General features: G+C 42.0%; 1 protein-coding gene across 1 annotated transcript; it reads right to left on the minus strand.

Annotated features, from left to right (window-relative positions):
* Positions 1-2381: 2381 nt before the first annotated feature.
* On the minus strand, positions 2382-13344 carry LOC118938249 (zinc finger protein 180-like). Its single transcript, XM_036940696.1, has 2 exons — positions 12652-13344; positions 2382-6747 (listed from the first exon to the last, which is right to left on the minus strand). The coding sequence occupies exons 1-2, from the start codon at positions 12971-12973 to the stop codon at positions 5783-5785; spliced, it is 1287 nt and encodes a 428-aa protein (XP_036796591.1). The 5' UTR covers positions 12974-13344; the 3' UTR covers positions 2382-5782.
* Positions 13345-14060: the final 716 nt, after the last annotated feature.

Raw genomic sequence — 14060 nt, forward strand, 5'->3', positions numbered from 1 at the left:
AGAGAAGTTGGGGTGGAGTTACCAAGGCCGTTCATAAAGATGGCAAGTTTAAAAAATGAACCCCAAAATGTTCTTCAAAGAATAACATTTAGGGGTTCCCACAGTTTCAATTTGAAGAACCCCTAAAGGATACTCCAGGAACATTTACTTTTTAGAGTGTATATTGATAAAAGTCACCTTGTCCAAGAGACATTTACATTGTTATACACAGCCCAATTTGGGATGGCTAATTTGGGGCGAAAAAGCGGCCACAACAGACAGACCTGATATCGCCTATAATTCGACGTCACGTGCTGAGTGGGTATGACCAAAGTTATTATATTTAGCTACACTTTGTAGTACATTTTTACACTATAATAAATGTTTCTGATGCTACATTGCCCGTTTTCAAACGGAGTTGTTGGTTTTTAGGGGCAGTCGCTTTGTGTCAGTATTTTCTCAACTGCGATACAAACTACAGTCAGCAGATGGCGATGTCCGTCTTTCAGGTGATTCTGCCACTGTGATGTATAATCTAGTGGACGGGACGCTTCAACATCAACAGCTAGTCAGCCACCTTGGTTCACTAACTTTATGGAAAAAGGTTTATTCAATACATCTAGCAACTCCGCTCATACTGGGAAGAAAATCCAATAAGCGTTTTATAATTACATCGTTAGGGTAACTTACCCTAAAGTAGATACACTCCCATCAGTTTCTGAGACAACTGCCCAGACTTTGTAGACCGTTTAATAATGCTTAAACCTCAACTTTATCAAATGATCCATTAAAGATACCAACTCAAGACCTACATTCATCTACATATGGGTTGTTAAAATTGTATCTAATTATATTCCCAGTATTACTTGATCAATTCTCTAGTAATCGATTATACACACATACAATTTATCATATATTCACAGAATCCATATAAAACGTAAGAAATTCTTAGGTTCTCACGAAAAACATTCCATTTGCTTTTTCAAGGACAGTCCATAGCTACGAAGCAGCTCTCCAAACATACTCCCAGCGGAAACAAAAAAAAATATGCTTTTGTTTCCCGGACAATGACCGGATCGTCAATGGTTCTCTAACCTCCCACAGACCACGGCAAAAATCAAGCCTCCCAGGAACTATAGACTTTCCGCTGCTTTCTAAACTACCATCCCGCAATCTTCTATGATGGCAGTGAAGGAACGGAACCCCAAGATAACGTTTTATCAAAGCTTATTATCCACATATCAATCATCTGACTAGGCATATTTCTCTGTGAGGAACTATAGAGATCTCCGTGAGGAACTATAGAGATCTCTGTGAGGAACTATAGAGATCTCTGTGAGGAACTATAGAGATCTCTGTGAGGAACTATAGAGATCTCTAGGAGGAACTATAGAGATCTCTAGGAGGAACTATAGAGATCTCTAGGAGGAACTATAGGGATCTCTAGGAGGAAATATGGATCTCTAGGAGGAATTATAGATCTGTGAGGAGCTATAGATCTCTGTGAGGAACTATGGAACTATCGATCCGTGAGGAACTATAGATCTCCGTGAGGAACTATGGAACTATAGATCTCGGTGAGGAACTATAGAGATCTCCGTGAGGAACTATAGAGATCTCGGTGAGGAACTACAGAGATCTCCGTGAGGAATTATAGAGATCTCCGTGAGGAACTATAGAGATCTCCGTGGGGAACTATGGATCTCTAGAAGGAACTATGGTACTATAGATCTCCGTGAGGAACTATGGTACTATAGATCTCCCCGTGAGGAACTATAGAGATCTCCGTGAGGAACTATAGAGATCTCCGTTGGAAACTATAGAGATCTCCATTGGGAACTATAGAGATCTCCGTTGCGAACTATGGATCTCTAGGAGGAACTACGGATCTCTAGGAGGAACTACAGATCTCTAGGAGGAACTATGGAACTATAGATCTCCGTGAGGAACTACGGATCTCCAGGAGGAACTACGGATGGATCTCCAGGAGGAACTACGGATCTCCAGGAGGAACTACGGATGGATCTCCAGGAGGAACTACGGATGGATCTCCAGGAGGAACTACGGATGGATCTCCAGGAGGAACTACGGATGGATCTCCAGGAGGAACTACGGATGGATCTCTAGGAGGAACTACGGATGGATCTCCAGGAGGAACTACGGATGGATCTCCAGGAGGAACTACGTATGGATCTCCAGGAGGAACTACGGATGGATCTCCAGGAGGAACTACGGATGGATCTCCAGGAGGAACTACGGATGGATCTCCAGGAGGAACTACGGATGGATCTCCAGGAGGAACTACGGATGGATCTCTAGGAGGAACAACGGATGGATCTGGATGGATCTCTAGGAGGAACTACGGATGGATCTCCAGGAGGAACTACGGATGGATCTCCAGGAGGAACTACGGATGGATCTCCAGGAGGAACTACGGATGGATCTCCAGGAGGAACTACGGATGGATCTCCAGGAGGAACTACGGATGGATCTCCAGGAGGAACTACGGATGGATCTCTAGGAGGAACTACGGATGGATCTCTAGGAGGAACTACGGATGGATCTCTAGGAGGAACTACGGATGGATCTCTAGGAGGAACTACGGATGGATCTGGATGGATCTCTAGGAGGAACTACGGATGGATCTCTAGGAGGAACTACGGATGGATCTCTAGGAGGAACTACGGATGGATCTCTAGGAGGAACTACGGATGGATCTCTAGGAGGAACTACGGATGGATCTCTAGGAGGAACTACGGATGGATCTCTAGGAGGAACTACGGATCTCTAGGAGGAACTACGGATCTATGTGAGGAACTACAGATCTCTGTGAGGAACTACAGATATCTGTGAGGAACTACAGATCTCTGTGAGGAACTATGGAACTATAGATCTCTGTGAGGAACTATGGATCTCTAGGAGGAACTATGGATCTCTAGGAGGAACTATAGATCTCTAGGAGGAACTATAGATCTCCGTGAGGAACTATAGATCTCCGTGAGGAACTATAGATCTCCGTGAGGAACTATAGATCTCCGTGAGGAACTATAGATCTGTGAGGAACTATAGATCTGTGAGGAACTATAGAGCTCCGAGCTCTCATATCAGTCACACAACTCTCATATCACAGTCACACAATGCTATTCCCTAACATACCTAATCAGTTAGTTGTTTTTCAACAATATTTTAACCTGCAGGAATATTTTCACATTTCTATCTCATGGTTAGTTTCTAGGATAATGTAACTCATACATTTACATCTTTCAATACTTCTAAAATGGGTTCCAGATTTAAAACAATTACAGGTGCACCATCCTATCTTCTACTATATCATAAATGGTAACTAGTAAACACAGATTCTAGTTTTCATCCAGTTCACACAGATAGCTGACTCACCCTCAGAGCCTCCTGACTGGGCCCTGTTTACACCTCCACACAGGAATACACACTCAGAGCCTATGAGGCTTTTCTAAAAACTACACATTGCGTGTTTCACTCACCTCTTTCTTTTTTAAAAAACTAGGTTTGAGTTGTGGTATCCACTCAGATCAAAGGTGGGTTCATCTGCTCCGTTCCCGAAGTGTGGTCTCCCTGAGATCCCAAGTTAGAGGGATCTCTCGTGCACCATTTAGCCAGGTCGTCAGTCACCAAGTCAAGATTCACGTCCCCATCGCCAAACGTGGTTGTTGATTTCTTTGATATCAAATGAGGTGACCAATGTATCACTCAAGTCAGAGTTATACTTGAACTAAATCTTTATTTGCTTAATAATAAGGGAGCAGGTCAAGACAACGCACACATATAAAGTGAATCAATTGAGTGCTCTACGATAATGATGGCTGGTCGACGAATCACCCCCAGATGATTCATAGGTCTTTTACAGCCAAGACACACCCCTTTCAATCTACATGACAAACAAGAGAAGTATAAAATGGGTCACAATATTAAGATTTGCTTCTCAGCAGACAGTATCTGCTGTAAAAAGAGTACTATTTGTGTAGAGTCCAGGGTCTAACCCTGAGGTCATCTCTCCCTGGTACCATATAGAACAGAAACATTAACTCATGCTCTGGAATGTGGTCTCTTTAGGTTTTATCACCCAAAAGACATTGTAAATCTCCTGTCAGTGTTTCTCCCAGAGGCCCATCCTCAGTAGACACAATAGTTATAAGAACCCTCTATTCTGTTGCATAAAACAACCATTTGATATAATAAAAGTATTATAACATAATGTTTCAGTTTTGCTCTCAGTGTCCACTCAAAGTTGACTAGTAACAACAACTGGGACATAGAAGACACCCACTAAATCTGCCCATAAATGGAAAAACAAAAACACCTTCCCCCTTAAGAGAATGCTTACCACCAACAGAAAACCACTTCCATTTCACATTATAATCAACTACAATGCTCCAACTTCACCAATATAAACACTGGCTGTGAAAAATTAAAAACAAGAAAAAAAAAACCCTAAAACTTACTAGTGTCTAGAACTGTTGTCTTCCTAAAAAACTCACTAGCGTCGGGAACTCTCGTCCCCTTGGAACGAGCCCAAACAAAACTCATCTCCAATACGGAAAAATGTGCAGTCAAAATAAATGGCAACGCACTGGCTAAATGCAAAACACAAAACTTTTCCACTGCCCACCCTTGAGACAAACAGCAACCAAGTTGTCCTTACCACAGAGATGTTTTATTTCAAGGGGAAACTCCTGCAATATCCGTAGTAACTTTACACCTCACTGCAGAACTTCTCTCTTTTCAGGGTTCAATAGATAAGGTATGTTGTTGGATCGGGACCCAGTCCCCAATGTCATGCTCTAGTACATTTGGTTTGGCACATATGAGAATTAACCCTGATATTCTTTAAGCAGGGCAACAATGTCAATATAATTGTACCAAAAAATTGTCAGTTGGTTGCATGAATAATTATCATTACTAAATATTTCATGAAATGTAAAAAAATAAATAAAGTATTTGGTTGCATAGTCTTATTTTCAACGTCTTTTCAATTACATTTTGCTAGGTGGGATATCCCAATGTCCAAATCAATAAATAAATCAATAACCAATGTGCAGAAACAGTTTGGGATAAATTGAAAACCTAAACATAACATGTGCTATATACACAAACGTCCACCACAATAATCATATAACTTTTTTTAAACAAGCACCAGGAACGCCGTTGTTTTGACAAGTAGCAATAAATCACTGATATCAATTAGGGGGAAAATCAGGTTGTTCGTGCTGTTGAAACTAACAACTAGAAAAAAACATGGAAAACACACTGGTTAGAGGACAACCTGCAGAAGACAGTCAGCTACATTTTGGAGTGATGCATTTAAATTTAAGGGTCGCTAAACAAAGGAACGCAACACTTATTTGTCATCACTCATCAATATCATGTTGAAATCAATTGTGCCGAGAGGAGGGAGATGAGGTTGCACGTCCTGTTACAACTAACAGCTCAAAAACCACACGGAATCTGGTAATAATGTGTACATCACTGGTTAGAGGACAATTTGTAGAAAACAGCGAGCTACATTTTGAAGTGTTGCATATTGATTCAAGTGGGTCACCAACGTGGTAAGTGTAACACAGCTCTTTTTGTGTTAGTCACTTTTTGTTAAATCGCATAAATAGTACTTTTTCAATTCAGAGCCTGGATTTTTCCCAAGGCTAATATCCATATCACGCTGAAATATATTGTATGGGGCAAACGTTTAGGTTTCTACATTGTGAAATTCCTTAAAATACTCCTACTATAATGTTAAAACATTCTACATTGTGACATTTTTTAATTGATATCACGAAATAACTGCATGTATTTTCTGATGTTTGATCAGAGATCTTTCATCAAAGTATCTCTTGTCACACTGATCACAGCTAAAAGGTTTCTCTCCTGTGTGTGTTCTCTGGTGTGATACCAGATGGCCAGATTGAACAAAACTCTTCCCACATTGATCACAGCTATAAGGTTTCTCTCCTGTGTGTATTCTTTGGTGTAGAGTCAGAGTGCTAGATGTAGCAAAACTCTTCCCACATTGATCACAGCTGTAAGGTTTCTCCCCTGTGTGTGTTCTCTGGTGTACTGTCAAAACTCCAGATCCACCAAAACTCTTCCCACATTGACCACAGCTATACGATTTCTCTCCTGTGTGTGTTCTCTGGTGTTGAGTCAGATGGAAAGATTGACCAAAACACTTCCCACATTGAACACAGCTATAAGGTTTCTCTCCTGTGTGTGTTCTCTGGTGTACTATCAGCACTCCAGATCTACCAAAACTCTTCCCACATTGACCACAGCTATAAGGTTTCTCTCCTGTGTGTGTTCTCTGGTGTTGAGTCAGATGGAAAGATTGACCAAAACTCTTCCCACATTGAACACAGCTATACGGTTTCTCTCCTGTGTGTGTTCTCTGGTGTTGAGTCAGATGGCAAGATCGACCAAAACTCTTCCCACATTGAACACAGCTGTAAGGTTTCTCTCCTGTGTGTGTTCCCTGGTGAGTCAGCTGGGAAGATTGACCAAAACTCTTCCCACATTGAACACAGCTATAACTTTTCTCTCCTGTGTGTGTTCCCTGATGAATGTTAATGCCTGATGAGGTGAATCTCTTCCCACAGTCAGAGCAGCAGTGAGTTCTCTTCCCTGTGGATCTCTGCAGGTGTTTATTGAGGTGTTCTGATCTGGAGAGACTCTTCTCTGCCTCGTCAGCATCATGAGGTTGTTGAGGCTCCCCAGAGGATCCACGATAGTCACTTCTCTCTCCTGTGTGAACAACAAAGTCAGACAGATGATTAAAGGCTCACAACAGCGGTAATCCATTGTAAAAGGTGATGCCAACAGCGTAGCCATGATGTTATACAACAATTGATGTCTGAATGTCAAAATTATTTGACAATTGTCTTAAAATGAGCAAGAAGTCATATTTTGTCTTGTTTTCACATTAGTAGTGACATCAATGATTGTAGGGTAGAAATAAGATATTCATGTTGCTGAATCTCTAAGCAGTGTGCCAGACGACTTTTGGTCTCCAATATAGGCACATTTCTGTGTTTGCTAAAATTGCGGCACGAGGGCAATTTGATTGCAGAAACTCCTCCCTGCTAATGAGGAAACCGATAGTTATGGATGTAGTATATCTGGTAATGAGGAAACCGATAGTTATGGATGTACTATATCTGCCTGGAGCAAAAATGGTGAGCAAAGATTTGTTTTTCACAATGTATTCTGAATGTGAATGGGGGAAAACTCCATTTCCAGGTTGCTTATGAGTACATTTCACACTACTTTGGATTATAATTGTGAGGCTCGTTTGAATGTCCTGCTTAATATAATGTTTCCTACAGTATTATGAATTATGTGTAATTATTGAAGAACCGCGTTAATGACAGTATCAATTTGGGTGTTGTCAATAAAGTTAAGATTACATTTTTTATTTCACCTTTATTTAACCAGGTAGGCTAGTCGAGAACAAGTTCCCATTTACAACTGTGACCTGGCCAAGATAAAGCAAAGCAGTGTGACAAAAAACAAGAGTTACACGTGGGATAAACAAACATACAGTCAATAACACAATAGAAAAATCTATATACAGTGTGTGCAAATGGAGTAAGGAGGAAATGCAATAAATAGGCCATAGTAGCGAAGTAATTACAATTTAGTAAATTAACACTGGAGTGATAGATGTGCAGATGATGATGTGCAAGTAGAAATACTGGTGTGACAAGAGCAAAAAAAGAAAAACACGGGGATGAGGTAGGCAGCTGGATGGGCTATTTACAGATGGGCTGTGTTCAGCTGCAGCGATCAGTAAACTGCTCAGATAGCTGATGCTTAAAGTTAGTGAGGGAGATATAGGTCTCCAACTTCAGCGATTTTTGCAATTCGTTCCAGTCATTGGTAGCTGAGAACTGGAAGGAAAGGCGGCCCAAGTAGGTGTTGGCTTTGGGAATGACCAGTGAGATATACAGTCTAACCAGACACATTAGAATATGTGGACAACAACAAATACCAAGTACCAAATACCAAATAATAAGTCAGAATCGTCCAGGGTAGTGATGCTAGTCAGACGGCAGATCATTTTAGAAAGAGAGGGTCCAGATTGTCTAACCCAGCTGATCTGTACGGGTCCAGGTTTTGCAACTCTTTCAGAACATCAGATATCTGGATTTGGGTGAAGGTGGGTAGGCTTGGGCAAGTAGCTGCGGGGGGTGGGGAGCTGTTGGTCGGGGTGGGGTAGCCAGGAGGAAAGCATGGCCAGCCATAGAGAAATGCTAACTGAAATTCTCAATTATCGTGGAGTTATCGGTGGTGACAGTGTTTCCTAGCCTCAGTGCAGTGGGCAGCTGGGAGGAGGTGCTCTTATTCTCCATGGACTATACATTGTCCCAAAACTGTTTGGAGTTAGTGCTACAGGATGCAAATTTCTGTTTGAAAAAGCTAGCCTTTGCTTTCCTAACTGACTGTGTGTATTGGTTCCTGACTTCTCTGAAAAGGTGCATATCGCGGGGACTATTTGATGCTAGTGCAGTACGCCACGGGATGTTTTTGTGCTGGTCGAGGGCAGTCAGGTCTAGAGTGAACCAAGGGCTATATCTGTTCTTAGTTACAAATTTTTTGAAAGGGGCATGCTTATTTAAGGTGGCAAGGAAATTACCCTCTAAACAACAACCAGGCATCCTCTTCTGACGGGATGAGGTCAATATCCTTCCAGGATACCTGGGCCAGGTCGATTAGAAAGGCCTGCTTGCAGAATTGTTTTAGGGAGCGTTTGACAGTGATGAGGGGTGGTCGTTTGACCGCGGACCCATAACGGATGCAGGCAATGAGGCAGTGATCGCTGAGATCCTGATTGAAAACAGCAGAGGTGTATTTGGAGGGCAAGTTGGTCAGGATAATATCTATGAGGGTGCCCATGTTTACAGATTTAGGGTTGTACCTGGTGGGTTCCTTGATAACTTGTATGAGATTGAGGGCATCTAGCTTGGATTGTAGGACGGCCGGGGTGTTAAGAATATCCCAGTTTAGGTCACCTAACAGAACAAACTCTGAAGATAGATGCGGGGCAATCAATTCACATATGGTGTGCAAGGCACAGCTGGGAGCTGAGGGGGGTCTGTAACAGGCGGCAACAGTGAGAGACTTATTTCTGGAGAGATTCATCTTTTAAATTAGAAGCTCGAACTGTTTTGGCTTAGACCTGGAAAGTATGATAGAACTTTGCTGGCCATCTCTGCAGTAGATTGCAAATCCTCTCATTTTGACAGAAAATGTTGTAGTTGGGGATGGACATGTCAGGTGGCCTTGTTTGTTGGTGGCCTTCCAAAGCCAGGATTCATACATGGCAAGGACATTAAGGTTGACAGAGTGTGCTAAAGCAGTGAGTAAAACAAACTTAGGGAGGAGGCTTCTGACGTTAACATGCATGAAACCAAGCTTCTACGGTTACAGAAGTCAACAATTGAGAGTACCTGGGAACACACAGGGCCTGGGTTAACCTCTACATCCCCAGAGGAACAGAGGAGTAGGATGAGGGAATGGCTAAAGGCTATCAGAACTGGTTGTAGTGCGTTGTGAACAGAGAATAAAAGGAGCAGATTTCTGGGCGTGGTAGGATAGATTCATGGCATAATGTACAGTATGGTAGGGTGCGGGTACAGTGAAGGTAAACCTAGGCATTGATTTACGATAAGATTGGTTGCATCTCTGGAGGCACCAGTTATGCTAGGTGAGGTCAGCTCATGTGTGGGAGGTGGGACAAAAGAGTTCTCTGAGGCATGTTGAGTGGGACAAGGGGCTCCGCAGTAAAATAAAACAATGATAACTACCCTAAACAACAGTATACAGGGGATATTGACATTAGAGAGACATAAAGCAATCACAGGTGTTGATTGGGAGAGCTAGCTAAAACAACAGGTAAGACAACAACAACAGGTAAAATGGCGATGAATGGGCAGATTATCTGGTGTAATGGTCCAGAGCTTACGGCAGGAATACGGTGAGGTAGTGGAGAAAAACAGTCCGATATGCTCAGGGTTGATATTGCGCTGTGCAGACTGGCAGGTATTATCCAAGCTAAAAGCGGCTGGTGTCTGAGCTAAAAAGTTCAAGACCGCTAGCAGTGGCTAACAATGACTAAATAGCTAGTAGCTAATTAGCTGGTTAGCTTCTGATGGCTAGCTGCTGATGGAGGTTCTAACTATAAGATCTACAAAATAGCAGATCCATATCACATTGGGTGAGGCGAGTTGCCGGAAGCATATTTCATTTAAAAATGGAAAAAGAGAGAAATATATTGCAATATATATAAAAAAGACGAAAAAAAAACATAACATTTACAACAAACACGTCTTACTGCTACGCCATCTTGGATTACAAGATGACTCTCAGTTAAAAACCATTGGATTTAGCAAATTCTGAAATTATTTAGTATACCTGTGCCCATGAAAACTGTTTTCCCAGTGTAACATAAGGAGCGAGTGCATTTCAGAATAGGAAAAAAACTCTCAGCAAGATCCCGTATTTAAGTTCATCATATGGTAAGCGTAACGTTATGACTATAACTACTGTTCCCCGAAGTAAGGAAACTAGGTACAACATACTATTAAATTCACGCCTCACTGGAAGCCCGCTTCCAGCGAGGAGTGATGAGCAGGTGATGAGCGTGAGGCTCGGGTTTATTCCTTAAATTTAATACCGCTCTTCACCAACACAGGAAGGAGTGGGGCCAAACAGGTGTTGTACCTTGTTTCCCTCCTTCAGGGAACAGTAATTATAGTGTTAGGCTCTAATTTTTCAGAGTAAATAACTCACGGACACTAGAGAAGCTTAACCAAGTTTAATTCTTCCCAAAGGGTCTTTACAGCTGTAATTCAAACAAAAACATGTTCTCACCATCATAAGTATATATACCCCACTTTGGACACCCCTCCTTCTCTCTAATCCTTACATCTCCTGGTTCCACAGGAAGAGGGTGACAGGATACTAAACCCTTATTACTCCTTTCAGGGGATCTGACCTGACCTCAATCATTCCTTCGCCTAATCCACAGATGTCCATCCGCTTCCCCTACAGCAATCCTGTGATCTCCTCCCATCCACCCAGCACATTCCACAGCCACTCTGTCTTTCTTCAGATCTCACTCCTTTATATACTCTGCGTCTGATCTATCATGTCGTTAATATCTCAATGTTCAAAGTTTAGCCCGAATCCAACAATAGTCATAAAGTTACACTCCCTTTCAGTCGGTCAACTTCGGTAAAACAGGTGTCTTTTATACAGGTAACGAGTTCAAACAGGTGCAGTTAATACAGGTAATGAGTGGAGAACAGGAGGACTTCTTAAAGAAAAACTAACAGGTCTGTGAGAGCCGGAATTCCTACTGGTTGGTAGGTGATCAAATACTTATGTCATGCAATAAAATGCAAATTAATTACTTAAAAATCATACAATGTGAATTTATGGATTTTTGTTTTAGATTACGTCTCTCACAGTTGAAGTGTACCTATGATAGAAATTACAGACCTCTACATGCTTTGTAAGTAGGAAAACCTGCAAAATCAGCAGTGTATCAAATACTTGTTCTCCCCACTGTACATATTGTTGATTTTATTAAAACACATGGGGAGATTGGTAAAAAAAAAAAAGATGTCTCTTGGTTGACCAAGATTTATTTTAGTTGGGGACAGCACATGATTTTGCAATGATTTTGGGGCTCACGAGTGGCGCAGCGGTCTAAGACACTGCATCTCTGTGCTTGAGGCGTCACTACAGACACCCTGGTTCGAATCCAGGCTGTATCTCAACCGGCCGTGATCGGGAGTCCCATAGGCCCGGCGTTGTCCGGGGAAGGCAGTCATTGTAAATAAGATTTCTGACTTGCCTAGTTAATCAAAGGTTACATTTAAATAAATAAAAATTGTGTTTTATGACAAACTGTTTTTTACAAATCCGTCAAGGCACCAACTTTGAGAAGGGTATAAAACAAACGTTTCAAATCAATTCATTAATGTAATTGAATCTATGTATCATTATGACATCATGGATGAATCTAGGCATGTTTCGCCATGAGCTGAAACCAAACCTGGGTCCAGCGACTGTTACGCCAAGATGTCTTAACTTCTTGACGAGGTCGCTAGGTTTTGGGTTACGGTTGCTTCAATAGCTTTCTCTATGAATTTGAGAGTGGTTACATTTCTCCTTCTCTCAGCTGTTTACCAAACCAAGTCTCAGGGCTGACATTTTGTTTATGTTAAAAAAAAAAACACAATCAACCAACCAACCAATCTGCAGTTCAAACAGTTTTGGGAAAAGATGATGGGGCTGGAGAAATGTAACTACTCTCAAATTCATAGACAGACCTATGGATGCAAGGACTAACCATCCACGATATCAACATTATAGTTTTAACCATGTTGAGGATATACAGTGTTGTTTAGAAACAATGTAAACCATTGGAGTAAAAAAAAAGCTTATTTGTGGTCCTGATGGGGTATAACAGTTGAACTAAGCTCATGAGGCATGTATTATATTCTTCAAGAATCAATGGCTATAAATTCATAATTTAAAAGTCTAAATATTGATGTAGCTATTGCATATTTCCCCTTTAACACCACACATCAGTTCCAACAACTGCAGAGTTTGTGCCTCTGTATTTAAGACAGTACTTACTAGTCTTAATCAGGGTCCATTCATTGGATGCCTTAAGATACGTTTGGGAAACCGGGCCCAGATATCCAGCCTCACTAAAACCCCCTCTTTGCTCTTCTTTTACTGTAACATCCTCCTCCTCTTTCACTCTGAACGCGTCTTCCTCTTCTTTCACAGTAACGTCTTTCTCTTCTTTCACTGTAACATCCTCTACTTGTTTTTGTATTGTGACATCCTCCTCTTCCTCCTCCTCTTTCACGACAACGTTCAGCCACAGACCCTCTTTCTCCGTCCAGCAGACCATCTCTTCTTTATCAGGAGGAGAGTAGCTTAGTGAACTCATGGTCTGGAATGCTAGCTAGCTAGGCTAATGCTAACCTAACCAGCCTGCTAGCTGACTAATAACAACAACACCGTAAATATGAAATTAAATCGGATAACTAACTAGACGACAGAAGTGGGTTTAAAACACAGTGGCTAATATCCACTAAAGCGTCTAAAGAGCTTTATTGGTTCGTCTATTTTGTCTAACAAGCTACCGAGGTGTCTGACTAACTGTTGCTGCTGTTGAAAGAAGCATTCCGTCCACTAGATTATACGTCACACCAGCATCATTGCCTTCAAGTCGCAGACCGCCCTCTGCTGCCTGGAGTGGGTAACGCAGTTGAGTAAAATGTAAATTACATTTTCAGACAAAAAGTTAAAGGGTAAAAATAAGAGACGTCGCCATGCCTTTAATGTTCATTATCCCCCCCTAAATAAATAAATATCAGTCAATATTTTTTTTATGCGATTAGTTTTTTTCGTCAAACGTTTCGTCGCATCTTAAACTTCTTCAGACCTGCACTGGGACCGGGGGAGGCTGCTGCTGCACGAGTGACTGTTAGACTTTCTTCAGCAAAGATGGCGGACAGAAATAAAAGGAGAGAGGGGTACCGCTACACTGAACTGGATCTAAGATGGCGGACTGAAATACGAGGAGAGAGTGGTACCGCTACACAGAACGGAACTGGAGCTAAGATGGCGGACTGAAATACAAGGAGAGGGGGGTACCGCTACACAGAACTGAACTGGATCTAAGATGGCGGACTGAAATACTAGGAGAGAGGGGTACCCCTACACAGACCTGAACTGGATCTAAGATGGCGGACTGATATACAAGGAGAGAGGGGTACCGCTACACAGAACGGAACTGGATCTAAGATGGCGGACTGAAATACCAGGAGAGAGGGGTACCGCTACACAGAACTGAACTGGATCTAAGATGGCGGACTGAAATACTAGGAGAGAGTGGTACCGCTACACAGAACGGAACTGGATCTAAGATGGCGGACTGAAATACTAGGAGAGAGGGGTACCCCTACACAGACCTGAACTGGCTCAAAGATGGCGGACAGAAATACTAGGAGAGAGGGGTACCCTTACACAGA

This window comes from Oncorhynchus mykiss, chromosome 13 (genome assembly GCF_013265735.2).
Source record: "Oncorhynchus mykiss isolate Arlee chromosome 13, USDA_OmykA_1.1, whole genome shotgun sequence".
NCBI lineage: Eukaryota > Metazoa > Chordata > Actinopteri > Salmoniformes > Salmonidae > Oncorhynchus > Oncorhynchus mykiss.

Excerpts from the sequence above, each read along its gene's own strand:
- LOC118938249 (XM_036940696.1), bottom strand. The coding sequence starts at position 12,973 with ATGAGTTCACTAAGCTACTCTCCTCCTGATAAAGAAGAGATGGTCTGC. Across the intron at positions 6,748-12,651 it reads ATGGACCCTGATTAAGACTA|GAGAGAGAAGTGACTATCGT; the intron begins GTAAGTACTGTC and ends TTGTTCACACAG.